This window comes from Saccopteryx leptura, chromosome 3 (genome assembly GCF_036850995.1).
Source record: "Saccopteryx leptura isolate mSacLep1 chromosome 3, mSacLep1_pri_phased_curated, whole genome shotgun sequence".
In the NCBI taxonomy this organism is placed as follows: Eukaryota; Metazoa; Chordata; class Mammalia; order Chiroptera; family Emballonuridae; genus Saccopteryx; species Saccopteryx leptura.
This window is the reverse complement of record NC_089505.1, coordinates 95841071-95866472: the sequence shown is the minus strand read 5'-3', so window position 1 is coordinate 95866472 and position 25402 is coordinate 95841071. Positions and strand designations below refer to the sequence as shown.

General features: G+C 53.4%; 1 protein-coding gene across 1 annotated transcript in view; it reads right to left on the bottom strand.

Moving 5' to 3' along the window:
* IGSF21 (immunoglobin superfamily member 21) overlaps positions 1–25402 on the bottom strand; it is a 244573-nt gene that overhangs the window by 67727 nt on the left and 151444 nt on the right. Inside the window, exon 3 of the mRNA XM_066372031.1 lies at positions 10710–10831. Within this exon, the coding sequence (XP_066228128.1) occupies positions 10710–10831 (122 nt within the window). The remainder of the gene's footprint in view (positions 1–10709; positions 10832–25402) is intronic.

Below are 25402 nucleotides of genomic sequence, written 5' to 3'. Positions count from 1 at the left end.
TGATGACTCCTCACCACTCCTAGAATACAACTCAAACTTTCTCTAACAACCCAGAATGTTCTGCAACAGTGGTTCTCAAACTTGCCTGCATAGTGGCATCAACTTGAAGGCTTGGGGAACTGAGGCCTGTGCCTCCCCCACCCCACACGAAAAGTTCTGACTAACCGGCCGGGGACTTGGCGGAGCTTGGTCGGGGCATGGGGAGTTTGTAAAGCTCCTTGGGGGTCTCTGTGTCGACCCCCGAACAGCAGTACGGCTTCACCTGGGAGATGGTTAGAAAGGTAGGAGTTCAGGCCCCATCCCAGACCAAATGAATGAGAACCTGCATTTTGACAAAGGGATTCCTGTGCACAGTCAAGTTCAAGATGCCCATTCCGTGAGATCTGGCCTGTGCTGACTTCTCCCCTCTTCCTCCACACCCCTAACAGGGCCCATCCATTTCCCAGCCCCGCTGGGATGTTTGTTTTCTGCTCTTGGCTGATACATCAAGCTTGCCCTCAGGTTAGATCCTTGCTCTCTCCTCTCCCAGAATGCTCGTTCCCTGGTCTTTGCGGGGGCTGCTTCACCTCGCCATCCAGGTCGCAGAGTCCCCTTCCTTGACTCTCCCTAGATTGCGGGCACGGCCCAGGAAACGCCACCTCCACGGGGACAGGGATCTTACCTTCCTTGTGTACCCCGTGTCCTGATGTCTTTAGCTGACAAAGAAGCACTTTTTAAAATGACAAATGAGTAATTAGGGCAAGCACTAACCTCAGGTGGCCGAAACACGTCACGGTACACGAAACCCGTATCAGAACTGCCTGCCCCCACCCTGCCCGACGCTCTTTGACACGGGGCTCGCAGATCCTCGGGGCGATTCTGAGTGAAGATATTTTCTCTAGAAGGTCCCCGGTAAAAGGCAAACTGCTCTCCAGGGGAGGAAACAGGGTACCCCAGGGACCCCCCTTCCGTCAGCAAAGGGGTTCAGCCCACTGGCTGGGAAGGCCCCCAGCGGAAGGGAGTTCTGCCTGATGGGGAACCTCTCCCAGCTTAGTCCAGGGGTCAGGAACCTTTTTGGCTGTGAGAGCCATGAACGCCACATATTTTAAAATGTAATTCCGTGAGAGCCATACAACGACCCGTGTACGTTAGGCATTATCCAATAAAAATTTGGTGTTGTCCCAGAGGACAGCTGTGATTGGCTCCAGCCACCCGCAACCATGAACATGAGCGGTAGGCAATGAATGGATTGAAATACATGAGAATGTTTTATATCTTTAATGTTATTATTATTTTTATTAAAGATTTGTCTGCGAGCCAGATGCAGCCATCAAAAGAGCCACATCTGGCTCGTGAGCCATAGGTTCCCGACCCCTGTCTTAGGCTAATCACTTCTCTTCTCTAGGCTGAGCTTGAGCCCCATAAATAGGGTCTGAGATCTGCACTTCATAAAATTGTCATTAGGGGTTAAGCAAATGACAGATGGGAAAGTTTTGCTTAATGCTTGAAATAATAATTCCACATTTGGATAACCTGTCAGCTCATTAATTTAACAAATCTCTTCTGAGACCCTTGCTGGGCACCGAGGTCCTAGAGATGAAGAAAGGAGGGTCCCTACTGTTTAAGGACAAGATGCATCCTTGGTGATGGGGGCACCCACAGGGCCCCCCCAGTTGCAATGCCCCACTGCATCACCAGGGGGCAGCAGACAGCTTTGCAAGTACTTCCCTCCCCAGGGGAGAAAGACCAGTGGGAGAAGAGTGTGTTCTGAGGGTCCTAGAGGCCTTCTTAAGGGCCTGGGGGAGGGGGGAAGAGATGGGTGGGTGGGCAGGTAGAGGAGGCTGCTTGGTGACAGATGTGAACTCAACAGAATGCATTCCAGTCCCCTGCCTGCATCAAAGGTCTCCACTAACTCAAGACCCAATCACAGAGAAGTGCCCCGACCTCTCCAACATGTAATAGGAAACCCCTTGATGCTGCTACTGGGGACCCCTAGGACCTTGAAGTCCAGGGACCCTGCTGCTAGGAAGATTCTGGGCCACAGAGGAGCTCTGAGCCAAGGGACCCAAGGATGTGCAAAGAGAAGAGAAAGCCCCGTGTGTGTGTGTGTGGGGGGGTGAGATTGAGAAGGGGGAGAAAAACAGAAGAGAAGATTATCACCCAAGGAAACAAAACAGTGGGAGCAGAAGAAAAGACAGTCAAGGAAAGAAAGGGGAAAAGGTTTGACCTTTCCTGGCCGGACATGAGGGGACTCGAGGGGGGGGGAGGCAGGGCCCAGCCCGTGGGAGAGTGTTGAGGACCAGCCTGTGTGAGTGACACTGGGTCCTGTGAGCCTGGGGACAGGTGGCCTCAGTGGGGACAGCATTCTTGTGGGTGGCTCATTGCAACCCGTATGGGAGAGCAGAGGCACATTGCAGAGCACCCCCCCGGCACAGGACTGATCCTTATGGGGGGGGGCTGCACCCAGCTGGGCATTTGAACTGAGCTCTAAAAAGGCAGAGGAGGACAGTCACCCCTGGAGAAGGAGAGAAGTGGGAAGCTGAGAAGAGAAGGGGCAGGGAGGAGGCCGCGAGGGCAGCTGGGGAGTCGGGGGCTAGAGACAGAGCAGCAGAAGCATGCTAGGTTAACCGGACTTCTCAGCAAGTCCGAGGAACTGATGTGGCCAGCGGCAGTGGCAGTGGTCCTGGAGCCCCACTTCTGGAGCCAGGATTAGGCATCACTCAGTCTCCTTGGCCAGGGCATCCAGGGGCCGGGGCCTGCCAGGTGATGGCTGTTTAAGGTAGTGACTGCTTCTGGCGGATTCCTATGTAAAGGCAATAAACATCTCAGGTCAGAGATCTGGGGTGTGTGTGTGTGTGTGTGTGTGTGTGTGTGTGTGTGGTGTATTGTACTCACACATGCATGGGCATATAGGGATGGAGGCACAAGGTCAGACACCCTAAGTCACCTGAGTCTCCAGTGCCTGGCACTGGTCCTGGCACACAGTGGGTACCTGATGACTATTGGAGGATCCTGTCCCCAGCGGTCCAGTGACTCAGTACGGCTCCAGTGGCCCATGGAGATGAGCCCAGGCTTCACCATGTGCAAACTGTGTGCCCTTGGACAAGTGACTGCAGCCCTCTGTCCTTCTGCGTCATCATCCATACAACAATACAACAGGATCCGATGATTCTGATAACCACACTCCAAGGGATGGTTGTGAGGGCTAAACCAGATGATGGATGGAAAAGAGTTCTGCTGACTGAAATGATAATTCCACATTTGGCTAACCTGTCAGCCTATTGATTCAACAAACCTTTACTGAGGCCCTGGGCTTCCATCCCAGGCCCTGTGCCAGGCACTGAGAACCTAGAGATAAAGAAGGGAGGGTCCCCACCTGGCAGACAAGACCCGGGGAGGAAGGCAGAGGGAGAATCCTGGTAGTCTCTGCAGAGCGCTGCCTGCAGGCCTGGCACAGAGGGGTCCCAGGAACGCAGCATTCTCTAACGGGCACTCTGGGGAGGGAGGCCCTGGATTGGGTCTGTCTCAGAACATGGGTACACTCCACCTTTAGGGGCAGTGCCTTGGCTAGGAGTTGCAGAAAGAGCATCTTGCTCCTGGAGCCCCTGCCTTTAGCCACAGGAGGTGGCCCAGGCTCTGGGATTGGCAAGTTCCTGTGAGGTCACTATAAACTGGGAGGTCGCTGGCTGGTACAGCTATTTTTGTCATCTTCCACCCAAACTGGTCTGGTACTGGGGGTGGGGGAGGAGGCAGGCTTATGACAATTGTCTGTCAGCCACAGGCTGCCAGCAGCACCTAGAATTAACCGTGCCTTGCAGCTTTTCGCTGAGTTCTCTGGCCCGAATCTGCACATCAGAGCAGATGGAAGGTGTTGTGTGAGCAGAGCTTTCCAAATCTCGCTGCCAATATCTTTACCTGGAAGACTTTTTAAAAGACTGATTTTCCAGGCCCTGTTCCAGACTACTTGAGTCAAATTTCGTGTTGGTGAGGCCCGGAGATTGGTATTTCTAAGCAGCTTCCAAGGTGATCCTAATGCAGATGATGTGGGAACTGGCCTGTGGAGTAGAGGTGTGCACACCACGGGAAGTTGGCTAGTTGCTCAGGTAACTAACTTGCAGCTTCTAGCTGAGCGGGAAGAAGGGACTGAAAATTCCCCTAGCGGCTGGGAGGGGAACTGCAGTCCTCGCTCCTCAAGTAGCCCCTGGGTTTGAGATGGGGACCCGACTCCGCCTGCCTGTGGTGGAAGACCTAGGGGCGGGGATGTTCAATTCTGATGCGACTGAGAGACATAATCTGTTACAAATAAAGTGCTGAAAAGGGCTCAAGGTTACCCTTACAATCTCACTCTGGCTCATTCACATTCCTGGATGGTTTCTGGGCAGGGAAGAGAAGAATGGGTTTACAGCGGGTCAAGAACGGGCACAATCTTGACAGTTCTATGTCAACAGGGCCCACATTTGTCCCGTTGCCCAGCGCCTAGCACAAGCCTGGCACATAGTAGGTATTCAACATGTGTGTGCTGAGTGGTGGGATGATGCTATGTGCAAGCGGCATGTGCTATGTATATTTTGGAGGGGGAAAAAGACGTATGGTTCATGACAATACGAAGAGGGAGTAGGGAGCTGTGGCATTCAGGCTTTTGGAATCAACAGGGGTCAGACGGCATATTTCTTTGTACCAACAGTGACGAGAGAGTTTGCCCCGCTCGCTAATGGATGAGACTCAGAAGGGACATTTAACTTTTCAAAGGGAAACAAACCTCTCAGCTCTTTGGACCAGACAGTTAATGCGTCTGTTTAAAAACCAACTACATTTTTTCCCCCGTTTGAACAGATTCCGGAAGGCGTCTACTTTGAAACCTCTGTCAGCCAGCAGGTCCTCAGCACTCCCTCCCCGACCCCTCCGCACACGCACACGCAGAGCCCTCCGCCAGGAGAACCTGCTCCCGGCTCCTCTTTGTCTAAAACCTACTTATGCTTCTAGGGCCACTTCAAGCGCCACCTTCTCCATGATTTCCCCAGTCTCTCCAACTCTGATTCATCACTGCATTATATCTGAATCTTTCCTACGACAGCTATCACTTTATTACTTGAATTGTTAGCTATTTATCTCCATGTTGTATCTCCCCTTTCTCTCCTTTTCTTCTACAAATATTTATTGTTCCTCCCTAAATGCCAAGTCGGTTCCCGGGTTACTAAGATGAAAAAGATAGAGCGCAGCCCTTGGGGGAGCTCAGAGGTGGGTGGGAGAGGGGGCAGGCTGTCAGCTCCGTGGAGGCAGGAGCTGTTGTGCCCCCCGCTCTGTGCCTCCAAAGCCGCAAATGCTCAATATGCGCTGTTGTGTGAATGAATACGTGAAAGGCTGCATCTCAAAGTAATAAAGGAAGTAATGTTTCTTTCCACGTTCTCGATCCTCAAGGCTCTTTTTCCATTTACTTGATTTTCCCTACATCTCCCTCCCTTGATCGGTATGAATTAGGAAGGTGTAATTGTGCTCTCACATTCTCCACAAAACCCCTAGGCTCCACCCCACCCAGCTGTTCCCAAGCTTCCGCAGCTTCTGGGTATGGTGCATGCGCACAAATTCCTGGGCATGAAAATTCAACCCAGGTGAGAGCTAGTTCTCCAGCCCCGACTTTCGGTTTCCTTCCTGGCCCCTGCCTGCCCAGGTGGGCTTCCAGCTACCCCTCCTAGCTTCGCTCAGATTTGGAAACTTCATAGGTCCTGAGGCCTATGAAGAAACCTCTCTCTCCTTCCCTAGAATCCTCTGCTGAGGGCTATGTCCCTCCCTGGCACCTCCAACCCACCCTCCACAAGGCAACCTGGGTGAACTTTACAAAACACATACCACAGTGGCTTCCAGGGCACTGAGAGTAAATGCCAATTTACTTCCTGAACTCTGGCCACACTGACCCTCTGGCAGTTCCTACATCAGACCAGCTCTTTCTCACCTCAGGACCTTTGCACTTGCTGTGCCTTCTACCTGAATTCCTTTCCTGCCTCCAACCCTGCCTGGCTGGCTCCTTTTTATCCTATAGATCTCTGCTTAGAGGTATCTCCTGTGAGAAACCTTGTAGCCACCCCTCCACCCATTATTCCTCATTCTCTATCACAACTTTACCACACTCATCACCAATTGTAAACAGCGTTCCTTATTATTCTAAACCTATTTTTATAGTCTGTCCCTACTCACCCGCTACATCATAAACCTCACAAGAGCAGGTCTGATTATGTCTTGTTGACTATTTTATTTCTAGTACCGTCCTTGACATAGAGTAATTGCTCAATTCCCGGTGATGAATGAATGATGTAAATGTTGGGGGAAGGCTCAGAGGCCTGACTTGCGCCTTCTTAAGTCATCCAACATCGAAGCTTCCACCACTAACTCATCCACCCCACAAATGTTTACAAATCATTCATACCTGTGTGTGTGGTGGGGGAGGGGTATGGTGCCAGGCTGGGGACTGAGGAGACCGAGGTGAAGACATCAGACCCAGTCCTTGTCCTCGTGGGACTTTTGGTCTAGTTGAGGAGGCAGACTGTGAACGCCTAGAGTCGGGGCAGTTAGTGTATGAAGGGGAAATACACTGGGGTATCCGACCCAGCATGAGCAGTCAGGGTTGGCTTCCTGAAGGAGGTGCCATTTAAGCTGAACCCGAAAGGATGAGCAAGGGCCCTGGCAAAGAAAGTTGGACAAGGTATGTGAGGGGCAGGGGCACACCTAACTGCTCGAGTCTATATTTTCCTTACTGCCAAATTAGAGCCAGTGAGACCTGCCCAGTGCTCCCCATGACACCCTGAGCAAAAGGAATAGGACAAGGGACTGCAGAGGGCTTTGGGAATGGAAGGCACAGCATGTGGGGGTGGGGGTGGGGATAGAGATGGTTGAAGTCTCATGGTGATTCACCCTGACCTCCAGGGAAGTCTTGGCTGCCATCTGGGGACAGCCAGGTGCTGCAGGAAACAGTAAGTTTTGCCCACACAGTCATCTTCTCTGTGGTGAGGTCCGTCAGTCTGCTCATAGGTGTGCCTGGCCTGGCCTAACAGGTGAACGGGAGTGCAGGCAGGGTGTGTGAGGACAGACGTGGAGGACAGCCAGTGTGCAGGCAGCCAGCTGGTGGGACTGTCGCCCATATCGTACCTCCTCACTTAGGAGGCCCCTGAGAGCAGACCCTGAACCAGGGTTCTGAGTGAGTGGTTTATCTGGAGGGTGTCCCAGGAATGGAAGGGGCGTGGAGAATAAGCAGGAAGGGAAGGATGTCGACACAGGTGCATCATGCAGGTTCTTCTTTGTAGAACAGGTAATGACACATTTATATGCCTGGCTCCCTAGGAGAGCGGAGAACCCTGCCTGTCTTGTACCTCTGGATCGCGGCACCTTGTATCACGCCAGGCTCCAGGAGGTGCTCAATTCATCATTCTTTGAAGGAATAAATTCTTGCCAATTTCAAGCTGGGCGTTCTGAATTCTGAGGCTCAGAACTAGAAAGACCTTTGATGGGGCTTCTGCGGTGCGGGGAAGGGCAGGGCCCGCCCAAGGTGTGCCGCATCTGCACCCTCCCCTCCAACAGCAGAAGCCCTGCCACCCCACCGAGCTCCCCCCCCCACCCCGGGAACCCCAGCAGCGGGACGGAAAGCTCTGGGAGTACCTGGGACTCCTCTCAGCAGCCCAGGAACTGCTCTCTGCCAGTTGCTGGTAATTTCCTCAGCCTCCTCCTCCCCCCTTCCCCAGCTGAGGAGGAAGTGGCTGAGACAGCTGTGGAGCTGGGACTCTCTGTTGATATGCATTAATTTGTAAATATCTTCATTTATATGTAAATGTAGAGTCTTGCGTCCCACTGCCAACCCCTAAAGGGACCCTGCCGCCTCCAGAACAGCCTCTTCCAGCACGGCCGCTGCTGGGGGCTGGCGTGATCCATTTAGACTCCTAGAGGGTCCGCTCCTTTCCTCCTCCCTCCGGCTGAGGCCGCCTCGCGGCCGCTCTCCCCTGGTGGTCTTTGTTCAAGGGCCCACCACGGGAGGGAGAGCACTGGGCCGCGGCCACGAGTCAGCACTGCTGTGTGACCTGGGGCCAGTCTCCTCCCCTCTCTGGGTCTCACTCGGTGGAGGGGTAGGATGAGGTGGGTCGGGTCTGACCAAGTTCATGCTATTCTAGCAGGGATCCCTTGTGCAGCAATTCCCTTAACGTCACTGAACTTGGACCCCGTCTGTAAAACCAGGACCCGACAAAATAACGATAGTATCTGCTTGTGTTCACAATGTTGTTTGTGACGATCACAAGAGAAAGGGTGTGCATGAGAAGGCTATGAGGTTCAGAAGGTGGTGAGGTTTTTTCTTTCACGGTGAGGGAAGGCAGGATCTGTCAGGGTAACAACAGCACACGTGCACCGTGCAGGGGGGGCACTGAACGTGAACGTGAACTACCTCGTCAGACCCTCTCCTGGCGGAGTGAACATCTTACTGCTGTCCTTGCCTCTGGAGACCAGAAGCTCAGCCACAGAGTCACCACCCAAGATCACACTAAAGCAAGCAGGGGAAGGGGACAGGACTCACACTCAGGCCATAGGACTTAAATCCCGCAAGTGCATGAAACTGACCGAGTTCAGGAAGCTCGCTGAGGAAACCGACACAAAGAGAGGTTAAGGCCCCCGTCCAAGGACACTCAGCAGAAAGTGGCTGAGTCAGGATCTGAACCAGGTCTTCAGGTGCCAGGGCTGTGCCCTCGATGCTCCAGTGAGCACGGGCCGGGGGGCTCAGGGGTGGCTTGGTGTTTGCTGGGTTTCCTTCCTGACTTAGGAACCAGAGCCAAGGAGTCACCCTAAACGCCATACCTGTGGCGGGAGAGGGGCCCTGGAAGTGATGGGATAGGCTGGGGTGTGTGTGTGGGGGGGCTTCTCAGAGAGGGAGGTCACCTACGGGGAGGGGGCAGTGGTGTACTTCTGGGGAGCTTGGGGGTGATTCGAATGTTCACTTGATGTAAAATCCCTGTGGTGCCCAGAACAATTTCTCCAAAGTGAGTGGTCGCCTCCATTTTCACCTTGATTGTCACTGGCTGGCTTTGGGTGTGCTTTAATATTTTCAGCCACCCCAAATCCTCCTTGGAAACTGGTGTAAGGGAAACCATGAATATGCAAATGAAGGCATCTGTGTGGCCAGTTGCACACCAGAGCCCCGCAGGGTCCCCTTTGCACCCACATTCTCACCATGTTTCCCTAGCAAGTGGCTGGCACATGCCCAGGGAGGAAGGGGACCAAGAAGGTCCTTCAGGGGAGCATACCCACCTTCCGTTCCTACAAAAGTGGGGCAAGGAAGGACCACCTGCCAGCTTCCCTAAACCGAGCTGGAGGTGCCGTTTGAAATCCCCTTGTCCCATTTTCTAATTTTATTCATGGGGATACTAATGCCCAAAGGGCCAAGGAGTGAACCCAGGCTCATCCAGTCTCTTTGTACATTTTGTCGTGCACCCACTGTGTGTCATTGTACATTTTGTCGCGTACCTACTGCGTGTCAGGTCTTGTGCTGGGAGCTGAGGAGTCAAGGTGAAGGGGGAGTGCCTGCTCTGTCTTCTGATGCTCGTGGTCACAGAGAGAAGAACTAACCCATGTGTGGAGAGTGGGACCTCATCTTCCTGGAGGGTGAGGCATAAGGCACCAAGTGGGAATGTCACGGCACCCCCACGGAGCACCGTGCACTGTGGCTGTGTCTGCTGCCGTACTCTCCATGTGCCTGGTGCAGCCCAGCCATCCTCCGCGTGACAGACAGCACCACGTTCTCTCTGGGCACCAGGCTGAGCCGTTGGCTGTGTGGCATGAAAAAACGTGTGTGTGTGTGTGTGTGTGTGTGTGTGTGCGTGTGTGTGTGTGCGTGCAAAGCTGTGCACGTTCAGTGCCTGTGTGAAGCTATTCCTCATTAATGTGGTGAGGTCCCCCTCTCGGGGAGGGGTAGTTACTGGAGGGGTGGCAGCCATAGGCTTTGGGGAGATCAGTTTTGCTGGGGTGAGGGGGAGTCTAAAGGAGGTGCCCACAGAAGCACCCGATTTGGGTTCTGCAGGCTGGTGAGGAGTTTCCCAGGTGCCCAAAGGAGACAGGCACGCTGGGAAGAGTCCAGTGAGTGGAAAGGTCAGAGGAAGAAAATGGGATTGAGGCCTCTTAGGGATTGCGTGGGAGGGGCGTGGCAGGGCCCGGGTGGGATCTGCTGCCTTACAGTCTTCCGGAAAAGAAGGCAGAAAAACTAAGTCTCTCCAGCCCCGAGGCCTCTTCCTCTTTGCCCCGCCTCTGCTTCCTACCTGGGGTGAGCTTGTTTAGGCTCTGTTTTCCTTGCCATGTTTGGGGCCTTGGAGCCCATGGGCACGTGCTGCCCGGATTTCTGAGCCGGGCAGAGACACTTCACTCTGGCATTCCTGGCTTTGTGACATTAAGCACAGTGCTCACCCTCTCTGGGCCTCGGTGTCCTCACTTGGAAACAGGGTTTAAAACACCCGCCTTGCAGGACTGCTGGAGGGGCTGGCTGGGAGACCAATGCCAGGTGCCCGCCGTGGGTGGCCGAGCTCTGCCGTGACCCCTCCTCGCTGTTCCCCTCCAGGAACGGGTCCCACATGGGCAGCAGAGCCCTCCGCTCTGCCTTCCAAGCCCGTGGAGGGTGCTCCTGAGAACCTCTAAGAACACCATGGAGTGGACGGACGTAAAAAGCCTGGAGAAGTGTCCCTCCCGGTCCCCGACCCCCAGCCCCTCACCTCACGGTGGACTGGTATACCAGGTCCTCTCTCTTGCGGTAGTTTTCCATGTGTGAGTAGTTGGTGGAGAACATGGCATCGAAGGTGAAGATCTTCTGCTTGATGGTGCCGCCATCCATCACCTGCAACAGAGCGCAGAGGCAGCCACAGGTGAGCGTCCCAGTGCTGGCCACACCTTGCCTCCAGGCAGGGAGCTCTGGGACACAGGGGAGGCAAAGAAGCCAGGAAGCCCACTGCCCTGTCACCCCGGGGGAAGCCCCTGCTGAAATGTGTCACAGCTGACACTGGAACCCTCCCGGGCCGTTTCCATTTTATCGATGTGCAAACTGAGGCTCTGGCTGGCAGTGACTTCCTGAGGTCCTGCCTCTGAGGAGCAGGACTGGCTTTGTGTCATCATTCCGCCACACCAGGGACGCCCACTTCTGTGGTCCCACCGGCCAGCCTTGCAGCAATGACACATAAAGCTTGGGGAGCTGCAGACAGAGCCAGAGAGAGAGTGAATGTGTTTCACGGGGTCAGCCGTGGAGTCGCCGTTTGATCCCCAAGTCGTCCCTGTTCCCGCCTGAGAAGAGGCAGCATTGGGGAGCAGGCCGGGCAGAAAGACAGGAGGGGCAGTGGGGGCCAGGGGCAGTCACTGGAGCACAGATCTCATGGGGAGACCAACAAGCTACATTGCACTCATTTCTGATAAATCCTGCAAGGGGTGGGCCCAGAATGACAGAGGACAGAGGAGGGGCAGCCCCCATCCTGGGGATAGGGACGTCATAGAGGGACATCTTCTTGGAGCAAGAAATATTTAACATATCTTCTAAAGGAAGAGTAGGAAACTGTCTTGCAAGTGGCAGGAGTGTTTCCAGGCAGAGGGAACAGCAGGAGCAAAGGCCCTGGGGTGGGAAGGAACAGTGGAAGTAAAAGTAGACTGTTCAGAGTGCTCCAGGCAGAAAGGTAGGGTGGTGAGAAGGCACCAGGAAGTGAACCATGTGCCCGATCATAGAGGCAAAGGAGCTCAGGGTCCCGGGAAGGCAACAGGATTGCAGGGTTTGAGCTTCCCTCCGGCACATCTGGACCCAGGGGACCCGGGAGGATGCTGAGGGGAACCCAGTCTACTGATGTGGGGGATGGAGAGAAGGAGTCATCGTGGAGAACTCACTGTCCTCCGGCTGCCGTTCGGACAGGCCAGGTGGTCCCCATTTCACTTAGGAACATGACAGCCCACAGAAGTCGGGGGACCCGGGAGGAGATAATAAAGCCTGAGCTGGAAGACAAAGCTGCCCAGGTGCCCAGCCGTTCCCACCTGAATAAAAGCCAGACCCAAGTGTCCCGGGCTCCCAGCTGCCTCCCCCCTGCCCGCCCTCCCCCATCCTCACCACCTGCATCCCAGGCCTGTGCTGCCTGTCCCTAATGAAAGTGTTACTCCACAGAGCAGCAAGGTATGTGTTGTCACTGTTTCAATTATTTATCTGTTTACTCTGCTGCAGTTTTCCGCTTGTCTCAGCAACTCTATTATAGACTGAGGGCTTGCAGCCTCTCGCCACTCAGCTGGGCTCCGGGCTAACAGCCTGCGACGGAGGCCTCATGCCTGGGCCTGGAGAAGTGGAATTAACTCCGTGTGGCTCTGCCTCTGTGAGTGGAGGACGGGGCAGAAGGTGCTGCAAGGACGGTGGCGGGGGACTGGCCTTCTCCAAGGGCTACGGGTGTGGGGATGCTGAAAGCCGCTTCCCCGCCTGCCTTTGCTGGGCACTGAGCTTGGATCTGTTGCCCTCCTGGGAGGACTGACCTGGGTGCAGCTGGGCTCTTCTGGGGGCACATCTGGACCCAAGGTGACTCAGACCACATCTGTCTGGCCTAGGGGATGTTCCTTGACTACACAGATGCAATACAATCCCAGCCAGCATTTATTAAGCACCAGCTGTGTTCCAGGCAGGGGCCACATGGGTATAGATCACCCTCCCCAGAATGCAAGCTTATCACGAGTAAGGAGGCCTCCGTAGGTAGGTACCGGGGATCCCAGGGAGCCCAGGCTGGGAAGGGTTAGAATGGTGAGTAACACGTTCACAAGCTCCAGGACCCTAAAGGGGATCAGCGACAGGACGTCCCACTGCCGAGTTTCTCCTTCCGCCTCGCTAAGCACGCAGCGCTGTCTCCCTTCCTCGTGCACTTCACTTGTGCCCCCCTTCGGAGACTTGGCACTCTGCTGACTCTGCATGTGTGCAGCTGGACCGCGGGCTGTCATGGCCTCTGGTTCTCTCACCTGTCTCTGCTGCAGTGGGCGGGGCGGGGGGGAGAGGGGGGAAGAGGAGCAAAGTACCTTTAAACCAGGGCCCTTAACTGGGGCATCTTTGGCAATGTCTGGAGCCGGTTTTTGGTTGTCACAACTGGGAGGCGGTACCTGGCCTCTAGCAGTAGAGGCCAGGGATGCTGTAACCATTATATGGTGTACAGAACAATGCCCATCTCCCCCCACCCCCCGCCAAAGAATGATCTGGCCCAAAATGTCAACAGTGCCAAGGGTAAGACATCTGCTTTAAACCCATCACTTGGTGTGGACCCGCAATGTCCCTGAAAAGTGAGTAGAATTGATCATTTTTTTGTTTGTTTTCTTTTTTTCCATTTTACAGACAAAGAGACTGAAGATTACTTAGAGAGGCAAAGTGATTTGGCCAATGTCCCATACTGGGCTCGTGGCAAAGCTCTGGCTCCCAGACCAGAGTTCCTGTCCCACCCACTAGGCTGGAAAAGGCCAGTCCTCCACTCCAGCGACAGGCCCTTTTCTCTTGAAGACATGACAGTGGGAGGCGTCCTGCCGGGCTGACGCACAGCCTTGACTCCCTTCAGGTACTGTCTTTTTATCTCCTCCTAAAATTCAGCAGCCCATATCGTCCCAATCTCAAATTTCACTGCCTTTTTTTTTTTTTTCTTTCTTTCTTTTTTTTTTTTTTTTTGCACAAAGGAGAAAAAAAAAAATCTGTAGGTAAAACTGCCTGTTCAAATTTATTTGCCGGGGCTGAGGGTTTTATTACTAGAAAAATATACTGGCACCCCACACATTCACACACCTGCCCACACAACCCAGATAAAAGCACCAAAGAATTTATCTGAGTCGTAAATCCCTGTTTCGGGAGGGGGACAGGGACTTTCAAGGACGCACCTAGTTTTCCTTTGTTTTTATTTACATTCCCCCCCCCCCCTGGGGTCTTGTCTGGGTTTCCCTGTCAGCCCGGGGAGTAAGTAACAGCTTCTGTTAAACCAGTCTTGGGCAGTGGGGATCAGCAGGCTTCTCTGTTCCTACCACGATCCGAGTTCACTGCTGTGGCTCTGGGACCTCCCTTGGATTTAAGAAAGGTGCAGCAAAGGGATAGCTTCAGAACTCACTCTGGGGCTGGGCCAGTGGCTGAGTGGCTATTTGCAAAGAGATTATTCTGTCCTGACAGCTAGGAGTCCCTCAACCAGACAGAAGCTCGATGGGGATGGGGGGTTATGGCAGGCCATGGGTACAGGGCATCGTGTTAGGCTGAGCACACCCTGGAAGACACCTTCCCTTTAATTCTGAAAGCATTTCCCCAGGCCTAAGATACGCAGGCACAGTTCTAGGCTCCACAGAAGAGAAAGAATTTCAGACATGGTCACAGGTAGTCATGAGCTTATTTAGTCTGGCAGGGTCTACAGCCCACAGTGAACTGAGAGGCCAGAGCCAGGAAGACCGTGGCTACAGCAATAGGTATTTGCAAGTGTTATCTGATGCCCTTAGAAGAGCCAAGAATTCCTTCGTAGGGAGGGGTGATGGGGTGATTCCAGAAGGCTTCCTGGAGGAGGGGGTTCTTTTGAAGCAATACTGATTTCCTCCACACTCTGGTAATAGCATTATTGATTTCTATTACTAACTTTGGGCTCTTCACCTCTCCAAGTCTCAGTTTCCTCATCTGTAACATGGGGATAATGGGACCTACCATCTTGTGAGGCTTAAATGGATGACAGCATTTGGTGTGTGGTCAGCGTGCTCATAGAGACAGCTATTTTTACACATATTAATACTTTTCTGGGCCACCTCTTTTTTTTTTTTTTTTGTATTTTTCTGAAGCTGGAAACCGGGAGGCAGTCAGACAGACTCCCGCATGCGCCCGACCAGGATCCACCCGGCACGCCCACCAGGGGCGATGCTCTGCCCCTTGGGGCGTTGCTCTGCCGCGACCAGAGCCACTCTAGTGCCTGGGGCAGAGGCCAAGGAGCCATCCCCAGCGCCCGGGCCATCTTTGCTCCAATGGAGCCTTGGCTGCGGGAGGGAAAGAGAGAGACAGAGAGGAAGGAGAGAGGGAGGGGTGGAGAAGCAGATGGGCGCCTCTCCTGTGTGCCCTGGCCGGGAATCGAACCCGAGACTTCCACACGCCAGGCTGACGCTCTACCACTGAGCCAACCGGCCAGGGCTCTGGGCCACCTCTTTTTCTGTGTCCCCTCCCATCCTCTGGGGCTGGGGCTGCAGGGCAGAATGTCTTTACCTGAAAAACCAGAGGATGCAGAACATCAGTAAATATGTATATAAGAAGGGAGCCCATACTTGGGAGGGATGCAGGTAGGAAGAGCCTGAAGCCAGTGTGGGCAACAGAGGACTGGAGGGCTGCTGGGGGGCTGGGGTGGAGGGGGCGCTCAGGGAGTGGGGGGGGAGAGCAGAGGCCCAGGAACCTGCTGGCTGGCATTATGTCAGCCCAAAGAGGGAGGCGGGGGATGCTCTGAGCAAGTTCCCAGAGGCAGGCTGGTCCCAGGGGCCCCGAGACTCTCCCCTAGGGCCACAGTGGGGTGTGACCGCCAGGTCAGGGCGGACGGTGGAGGTCAAGGCTGTGGGGCAGACACGGCGCTGTCCCGGAAAGACAAGGCCTCAGCATGTATGGGTTCTCCCTCCCCCAGAAAAAGATGTGCTCATGTGTCCATTCAGTCAAAAGATTTTTACTAAATCAAACAGGCTCTTGAACGTGAGCTACTCCTAGAACATAAGCATGATGAGGGCCGGGCCTTCATCTGTCCTGTTCAATACTCTGTCCCGAGAGTTGGGCACATGGTACTCGCTCAATCAATACATGATGAAGGAGTCGTGAATGAATGAGTGAGTTGAGTCCCTGCCATGCACCAGGCACCCGGGGCGGGGGGAAGGGGAGTACCATGACGACCAGACAAAACACTCCTCTGGCTCTGCAGTACAGACTCGCCCCTGGACAGCACGCTGCCCTCCACACCATGACCAGTAGGCCTTCCTGGCAGGATCAGCCTAGCCCAGCCGGGCAGGTGGCATGGAGGCAAGTGAACTGTCCAAGGTCACGTGGTCGGTTCTTGGTGCAGCTGACCCCTCAGCATGGATTAGTTAGAGAGAGAGGAGTAGGGGACTCATTCAGAGGTTGCAGATGTGGGGGAAGTACAGAAGCGTTTGGGGGTCACAGCCTTCGAGTTAAGTGCCTTCTCTGCCACATTGAGCTTAAAGCTGCGTGACCTTTGGAGAGGTCTCCGTGCCTCTGTTTCCTCATCTGCAAAATGGGAACCATGACACCTAGCCGTAAGGTGCATGTGTGAGAATTCGGCACATGGGACCGCCCACACGGAGAACCTCGTGGGCTGCTTGCTTGGCATGTGGTGAAAATAACAGTGATGGAAATAAAATAGGTAGCAATTATGGCTTGCACACTATGGGCCAGGCATTGAGTGCAAACATCACCTCATGTAACGACAAGGGGAAACAGCTGGTGCATGTTACTATTCTAGCAGTCCCCCCTTATCTGAAGTTTCTCTTTCCATGGTTTCTGCAACCTACGGTCAGCCATGGTCTGAAAATAATCAATAGAATATTCCAGAAATAAATAATTCATAAGTTTTGAACTGTACGGATGTCCGAATAGTGTAGTAAAATCTCTCACCACCCTGCTCTGTCCCAGCTGAGAGGTGACTCACCCCTTGGTCCCTTGTATCCACATTATACTATTATATAGTAAACCCTGGTATTGAGAGAGAACATTCACATAACTTACCGCAGTGTATGGTTATAACCGTTCTATTTTGTTATTTGGTAATCTCATTAGTCTCTTACTGTGCCTAATTTATAAATTAAACTTTGTCATAGGTGTGTGTGCATAGAAAAAAACACACAACAGTGTACCTAGGATTTAGTACTTGCCACAGTTTGGGGGTATCCATGGGGGTCTTGGGCCATAGCCCTCGTGGATAACGGGCGGGGGGGACTACTGTGTTTATTTCTACCTAGGTCCAAAGTAGGAAGGTTGGATAGGTGGGCAGACTCTGAGGAAGGCAGCAGGTGCATAGTAGGTGCTCAAGAATGGGTGGCTTTCCTCCTCTCCACCCTGTCAGCCTCTCAGCTGTGATTTCCATAAACGACCCAGGACACTGCATGGAAGGGAGTCCTGTAGGCGCTCTCTGCGCGGCTCCCCTCTCTGGGCCTCAGTTTCCCTACATGCTCATTGAGGACCTTTGGGGCAGAGTGGCCTGTGAGAGGCCATTGCTACCCTAAACACCCACAGTGTTCTCATTTTAGAACAGCTGGCCCTAGAAACCGCAGCGACTCACGCTCTGGCCTGCCCCGCCAGGGCTCGACCAGCTGCCCCTGGCCCTGAGGCTGTCGGGCCCCATCCCAGGACCTCGCTGTCCGCACCAAGTGAATTTGGCTTCGGCCAGGCGGGGTTGATTTTTCAAGTGGGGCCACCAAAGCCTGGCGAACAGACTTCTTCATCTAGCCAGCAGCACGAAAGCCCGCCGGGCTGGCCAGGGTATTTCATTTAAAAAACAAATAAGTCTCCACCTCCAGCCTCCTTACCGGCAACATCCCTGGGTGCCATCATCCAGAAGAGAGGAATAAAAAAAAAAAAAAAAAAAGAAGGAAGAAAGTAAGAAAGAAAGAAAGGGGGGGAGAAATCACCTCTCCCACCCCTCCAACCTCCCTTCTCTTTGTGTTCCACAAAACCAATTACAGATTGGAAATAGCTGTAATAAACTTGATATCCCACTTAGGGGCCAATCTTGCTGCGGCTGGAAAGTGTAATAGTGGCAGGGAGTGAAAAGTGCCGGTGTGTTTTGCCGGAGCTGTTTAAATTGCCTGCCTACATTATCCCGACTCCTCTCCAGCCGGGAAGGAATTCGCTCTCCTGGAAATGGAGCAGCTGAGGTCTCTGTGGCTGGGCAGCGAGCGGGGAGGCAGGCAAGGGGGGTTTTAATGAACTGATTAGACATGGGAGAGTGGCTGGCGCCTGGGCTGTTGAGTCAGGCAGGCCCAGGTTCAAAGCCTCAGCCCAGGTAGGTCCTATAGGGCTGTCGCCGAGGGGTAAAGGGATGGTTAATTATATAAGGCCAGTGATGAACGTCAGCTGGAAACCAGAGCGGCACGGAGCAGAACTCAGTTCCGCGGAGGGGGCTGCCACTTCCTGGCCCTGAGTTCTCAGGCAAGTCACCGATTGTCTCCGCATCTGTATAATGAGGGGTGTTAATTGAACCGACGCCCCAGAGTTGTTAGAAATACGCCCAGGAAGAAATATGCCTGCGTGACAGCCTCTTTGTAACATGTGAATTTCCTGCTCTGTTCCTCGTGCTGTGTAAGTGATGAGCATCTCACTAGAACCGGCTGCCGTGCCGCCGTCTCCAAAAGCCCCTTCCCTACCGCATTCAACCCTGTGTGCCTCGTACGGGGACTTGCGCATAGTATGTCCTTAGTGTGCATTTGTGGAGTGAATAAATGAGCGAGAGAGTGAAGGAATGGACAAAGGCAGACCTTATCCATCCAGCCACTCAACAATTATGCTGAAGACGCTTCCGCCAAGCCAAAGCCCGGGGCAAAGATGGTGCCAGATTAACTGGCATTTGTAAAGGGCTTATTTAGATCAAGTGAACCTCCATGCTGGAGCTTGGGCCATGCATGCACTCAAGCTTCCCTTCATTGATCTGAGCTCCCTTCACAAGCTGTGCTTAATTCCAGGAGTGCGGCCGATGAGACGCAGTTGCCTTTCTTAAATTTCTGCAGTGGGCGTTTCCCAACTCCTCCACTGGAGCCCAAAGCCCATGTTGTATTTCTAACTCCCAGAGCACAGTTCTGCCTCATAAGGATCCATCTTTATGAGATGGATCCATCTTTGTAATGGCATGAACATCTTTTTTACAGGTGCAAAAATCGGGAGCAGAGAAGGGCTGCCACTTGGCCAGGCTGCTCAGCGGGTAAATGGAGGAGCGAAGACTTGAACCTGGGTCTCATTCTGAGGTCCAGATGGGAAGTGGCTCAGTCAGTAGAGTTGGATACAGTGTTGGGTAGGGGGCAAGGGAGGGAGTCAAAAGAAACCTGAGCAGGGGCGCAGGGCATGAGACCACCTGCTCCGGAAGGAGGGAGAGGAATGAAGGCAGGGAGGAAGTAGGGGACAGAGATGCAGCCACTCCATGGCCTGCTGTGGAGGGGGAGGGGCAGGCATAGGGTTCCTGCCTTCCTTGTTGCCATGGTGACCCTGGACCGCTCTTCCCCCAGACCTCCTGCCCACCTGTTCTCCACCCTGGGTCTGGGAGCTGGGCCAGAGGACCAGCCACAGAGAGGGTAGGGCAGGCTCCCCTGGGGCTTGGCGAAGGAGGAGGCCAGATTTCCAAGGACAGAAAGGGGGGGAAATCCTTGAGCCAGGTGCTGCCCACCTCTTGTGGCCGGATGCCATCCCTGCTCATCTCTCTTGTGAGTCCCACCTTCTGGCAGGGCTGGGCTTGGGGTAATTGGTTTCCCTCCGTGTGCGTGGGAGATCTGGTTTTGACAGAGACAGCTGGTGTCATAAATTGCCTTGTCTCATCTGGTTACTGGATGAGGGCAGACAGCAGCTCAGGGACGGGGTGTGGGGAGGGCGGGGCCCCGGGGGCTGCAGAGAGTGACAAGCAAGAGCATGGCTGCGGGCTTTGTGGGTTCCATGCATGTAGCAAGTGCATATGCAAGTGTGAGGAGGTGTGTGTGCAACTGGTGTGAGCGCAGGTCATAGGAGCGGCTGGTGTTCAGGGGGTGTGAGTGTATATGTGTGTGCACAGGGGTGAGTATCAAATCTGCATGCTTCTGGGCTGCATGTGAGGGTGTGCACACTTGTGTGTGTGTGTATAAAACAAAGTAATAGTGAGAATGCTTGCTAGGGTTCTAGATGCTTGGGGAAGAACATGAGGGGTTAGGATATGTAAGTTGTGTGTGTCTGTCTGTGTGTGTGTGAGTGTGTGTGTTGAGAGTTGTATGTCAGTTTGTGGATTCGTGATGTGTGTGGATGTGTGCGTGCATGTGTGTGTATGCATGATGCCTGCACCCACAGTGTAGGCCCAGTGTACACACCCTGTTCCCTGCTCCAGGCCAGGGGGGTGGGGGATGTCAGCTAGGGAGCCTGTCTGTGTAGGGGGGTAATTTTCAGAAAAATGCCAGATTGGAGACAACATCATGTCCACCCTGTCCCCTTGCCATCTCCCACCCCCAGGCATGCTCCTATTGGTCAAATGCAAAGCCACAGTCAGGACCCAACCTCCTGAGCCCCACAGATTGCACCCATACAAGCTTGGATGCTCTGGGAACTTCTTCCTCACCTCTAGTGCATCCTCCCAAAACCCATGCTGCAGGGCTACTGGCCAGCAGCAGGGCAACAGGAAGGACCTGGACAGACGCTGGACACTCACGCTTCCATGCACAGTCAAATCCCCTGCTCCAGGTGGGGGGAGCATATGAAAATGCCAATTTCCCTGGAAGCCCACCCCAGAGGTTCCATTTCAGGAAGTCCTGGGTGGAGTCTTAGTTCTGCATTTTTTCACGAGCCCTCTTGAGTCAGCTGAAGACGCTGCCCTGACCCCTCCGGACCATCCCCCAACCAGTGCCACCTTGCAGCTCTCCCAGGGCCATCAACTGCCAGACCCTGGGTGCCCTCGGAGGCCCGGCCTTTCAGAGGTGGAGGCTCTTCACTATCCCACCAAGACCTCTCCCTTTATAGAAAGCCAAACCCAGGCGCACAGAGGGGAGAGACATGCCCAGGGCTGCAGAGGAAGGAGGTAGCAGCAGCCGGTGCCAGGCCCTCAGCTCCAAAGCGCCTCCTCTTTGCACCACACCCATTGCTGCTTGGAATCCAGACCCTGGAAACCTGGGCCCACCATCCAGTGCCATGCAGCTGGTACCAGGGGACACTTGCGGGTCAGGGTGGTCATATCCGGCTCCCTGTGCTGCCTCTTCCCTGCCTCCTGACAATGACCCCCAGCACCAGAGATGGGCTCCCCCTCAAAGGTACAGTTCTTGCCCGGTAGCTAAAGCTGACGTTGTCATGTTCTGGATGTGTTGGGGCTGAGATGGAGGAGGAGGAGGAGGAGGAGGAGGAGGAGGAGGAAGAAGAGGAGGCTTTGTCATCCGTCTTCTATCTCCCCAAAGGTCACCCCTCATTCCTTGCCCTTAGCCCTCATTCCTTTAATCCAAGAGACCTAGCTTTCATTCTTTCGTTCATTTGTTTGTTCATTCATTCGTCCATTCATTCAGCACCTCCTGTGAAGGGTCGTGCTTCACACCGAATGGAGTCAGACCCCTAGGCTCAGATCTAACTCAAGATCCCGGGAAAGTCACCCCACAGCTCCCCGCCTTAGCGCACCCATTGGCAAATCGGGATAACTATAGCACCACCTCCTGAGTGGCTGAAGGATGAATGTCATTTTCCACGTAAAGTGCTTAGAAAGGTACCTGGATACAGCAGACACTCTAGAATTGTAAGTCGCTTAGCACAGTAGATATTACATAGAAGATATTACTATTGCTGTTATGTTAGGGGAGAGAGAGGGCAGCCATCACAGCCTTCAAGAGCAGAGGGGTGGCAGCTCCCACTGAGGTCAGAAAGATCTCCCTGTCTACAGCGTAGACCATGGATCCAAGGGGCTAGCAGGTTGGACTTGGGTACGAGAGAAGAGCCCATTTCCTCAGCCCCTCCTTCCGAGCTTCAAATTGATTTTTGGATCTCACGAGCCCGCTCAGCAGGTATGTGTGGGGAGTGAGGCATGGCTGAGTCTCATCTGAGCACAGGGTCTGTGTATCTGTGTGCGGGGCTCTGCCCCACACTCTGGGCCCGTGACACCTCCATGACGTCCTGCAGTGGCCGCGCTCAGCACGTGGTCCCATCGCCACCTCCGAGGCTGCCTGTCAGTGAGCACATCTGCGTGGACAGGTTGTGTCCAGCCAGGGCTCATCGTGGGAGCAGATGCCCTGCTTGTGCCAGTCCGGCTGACCGACGCAGTCAGGAGGGGCTGCCAGTCCACGGGGAGGGACCTCACTGTGCCAACCTGCCCAGTCCTCCTAGCTCAGCAGGCCGTGCCAACAATCAAACCTGTGTCAGCACGACCGGCAGCCAGCATACCCATGGACGTGGCCCATCAGTGACCTGCGCCAGCCTGCCCACCTGCGAACACTGCTGGGTTGGCATATTCTGCCCCCTGAAATTAGCACATGGCATCGTAGGCAGCCCAGCCCAGTGGAGCCTGTCTGTCTATCTGTGGCCACTCCTGGTAATGATTACTTTACCAAGACCCCCAGCAGCCTTCTGGAGAGAGAGAGAGACGACTGGGCTGGGGACCAGGAGGCCTGGGCCCCGTCTCTACTCAGCCACTAACTGGGAGCAGACACTGGAAAATTTACATTTTCTCTCTGAACCTCAGTTTCCTCATCTGTTAAATGGGGTGAGGGTGGCTGGTCCCTGAATTCACTCCCTGCTATTTTATGCAGGTGATGTGAGCAACAGACACACTCGGGGTGGCAGAATTCTGCCCTTGAGGGATTAAACAAAGCAGTAGCAAGAGAAATGAGAACATACGTCCATTAAAAAAAACCCTGTGTACAAGAACGTTCTTAACAGCTGGATGCATTGGAGAGCCAACTGGGCAAGTGTCCAGGTGTCTATTAACAACAGAACAGCTGAACAAATTGTGGCATCTTCTTCTAATGGAATACTACTGACCTATAAAAAGGAATGAGCTGTGGGCACACACCACTACATGGGTGGATCCCAAAAATATTATGCTGGGAGAAAAGAGCCTTCTCTAAAAATACCACGCTGTGTGAGTCCACGTCTATGAAATCCTAGAGCAGAAAATACAGAACTCTGCCCGGCCCTGTTCATTTATTCGTTCCTTCAACAAAGATTCACTTCTATGTGCCCGAGACTGACACAGGCGCAGGGGATACAGCCATGAGGAAGACAAAGTCCCTCTTCTCCCGGAGTCTCCATCCTAGTGGGAGGAGACAGATAATAAATCATATTAAGGAAGATCGAAGAAATGCACAGATTGGGAAAAATGTCGTGCAGACAATTAAAATAGAGTGATGGATGAGGAGGCCAGAGGGGGCCCAGCGCGGGGGCCACATGTAAGCTGACATCCCAGTGAGGAGACCAGGCTTGCTCAGGAAGGGTGTGCTTTCTGCCAGAGCCCTAGGAAGTCCCCTTTGTCCCGTGCTTCTGGCTTCCCAGTGAGTCTCGGTGACACCCCTCTGGGCCATGCTCTCTACACTTTGCAACTGGGGTTACAGAGTCTGAGAGGTGAATGGGTCTGCCCACCTGCCTGCAGTCCACATCCAACTCAGAGAATGCCGCCTGACTTTCACTGTCCCAAACACTAGTCTCGAGTGTTTGCAAAAGGCTGTGTGACCTTGCACGAGTCACCCCTCCCACCTTCTGCCACTGCCCTGGCTTGGCCCTGCAGTGTTATGTTCATTCCTCAACAGTTGATGATCAACATTTTCAAACATACCGAAAAGCGTAAAGAATTTTAAAGCAAACACCTACAGTAGACTTACTACTTAGCTTCTACAATGGACATGTGACCGCATACCTCTCCTTCTAGCCAGCCACCCGGATTTCTTTGATGGATTCCAAAGTGAGTTGCAGACATCCGGGCACTTTACTCCCAGATGCTTCAGCATGCATATCATTAATTAGACCTCAATATTTATGTATGAGTCTCTTTTTTATGTAGAATTTACATACAATGGAATGCACAAATCTCAAATATGCTACTCAATGAGTTCTGACAAATGCCTATATCTGTGTAACCCAAACCCCTCTGGTGATGCAGAACATCACCATCACTCCAGAAAGTTCCTTCTGTCTCTTCCCAGTCCATTTTTGCCCCTACAGGCAATGATTCCTCTGATTTTTCTCACACCATTGTATTTTCTGCTCTAGGATTTCATAGACGTGGACTCACACAGCGTGGTATTTTTAGAGAAGGCTCTTTTCTCCCAGCATAATATTTTTGGGATCCACCCATGTAGTGGTGTGTGTCCATAGCTCATTCCTTTTTATAGGTCAGTAGTATTCCTTTAGAAGAAGATGCCACAATTTGTTCAGCTGTTCTGTTGTTAATAGACACCTGGACCGTTGCCCAGTTGGCTCTCCAATGCATACAGCTGTTAAGAACGTTCTTGTACATAGGTTTTTTTTTAATGGACGTATGTTCTCATTTCTCTTGCTACTGCTTTGTTTAATAAAGAGTCAGTTTAACTCAACAAATGTTTCCTGAGTACCTGTTATCTGTCAGGACCTGTGCTTAGCACTGAGGTGCGTGACTCAGCCTGGTCTGGGATGCTCGGGCTCCAAAGGCTCTGAGCAGCCACAGAAAGTCAGAACGCACGGGGGGACCTGCTGGGAACCAAAGCTTTGTGCACGTCATCGTGTTCTCACAATAGCCCAAGGGATGCTCATTGTGACCCCAGTTTTCAGAGGAGGCGACTGAAGCCAGAATGATGAAGTGACCTTCCGAGACAGGGGGCAGAGCTGGGCTTCAAATTCGGGGTCCCTCCAAGCCATGATGCCAGGGAGGCCTGTGATCTGTCCAAGGTCACGCAGGCAGTGCTGTGACAAGAACACAGGCTCCTGGGTCTCCCGTCCGGGGCTCTTTCCTGACAACAGAATAGCTTCATCTTGAAGACCTTCAGAAGAGGTCTCAGCATTTGTTGGACCAACATTTTCTCTAGAAATAGGACTGGGGGAGCCGAGTTATATAAAAGCCTTGATTATTTGGGTGTGTCTGTGTTCCAGTGGGTGAGATCATCAGACTACATTTGTCCCCTGTGCCTCCTAATCCGGGACCATAAACCTGTGGACCCCAGGAGCCAGGCAGAAGCCTGGAGCCTCTGGCAGACAGTGGGAAGTGTTGGGACCACTGTGGAGATGGAGAGGCTATGCAGGTCCAAAGTCATTTAATTAAAAAATAAAAACCCCAGTGTATATCAAATTAGCACCATCTGTGAATTCGGCCTCAGAGAGTAGTTCCGTGAGCACAACTCTCAGCAAATGGAGATGGGATGGTAATCAGAGGAAGGAATACGTGACGGGTTAAAGATGGAACCACATTCTTTGACCCTCCCACATTGAGAGATGGGGGTCTATGCTCCCTCCCTTTGAAACTGGAGGCATTCTGTGACTGCTCTGACCAATGGAATATGCTTTAGTGGGGAAAGTGGATGGGGTTCCCGTCCGGGACTTGGGAGGCTGGCAGCTTCCACTTCCTGTTGCTGACCATGGTGCTGGAGAGAACACGTGGAGACGGAGGGGATCCCTGCAGAGCCCAGACTTCCAGCTCTGCTTGCACACGCAAAATAGCTGCCTTGACCCCTGCAGATTAGACCAGACGCCAACTGAATATGACCCAGTGACCCCAGCTGACACCATCTGAAGTGTGAGGATCACCCA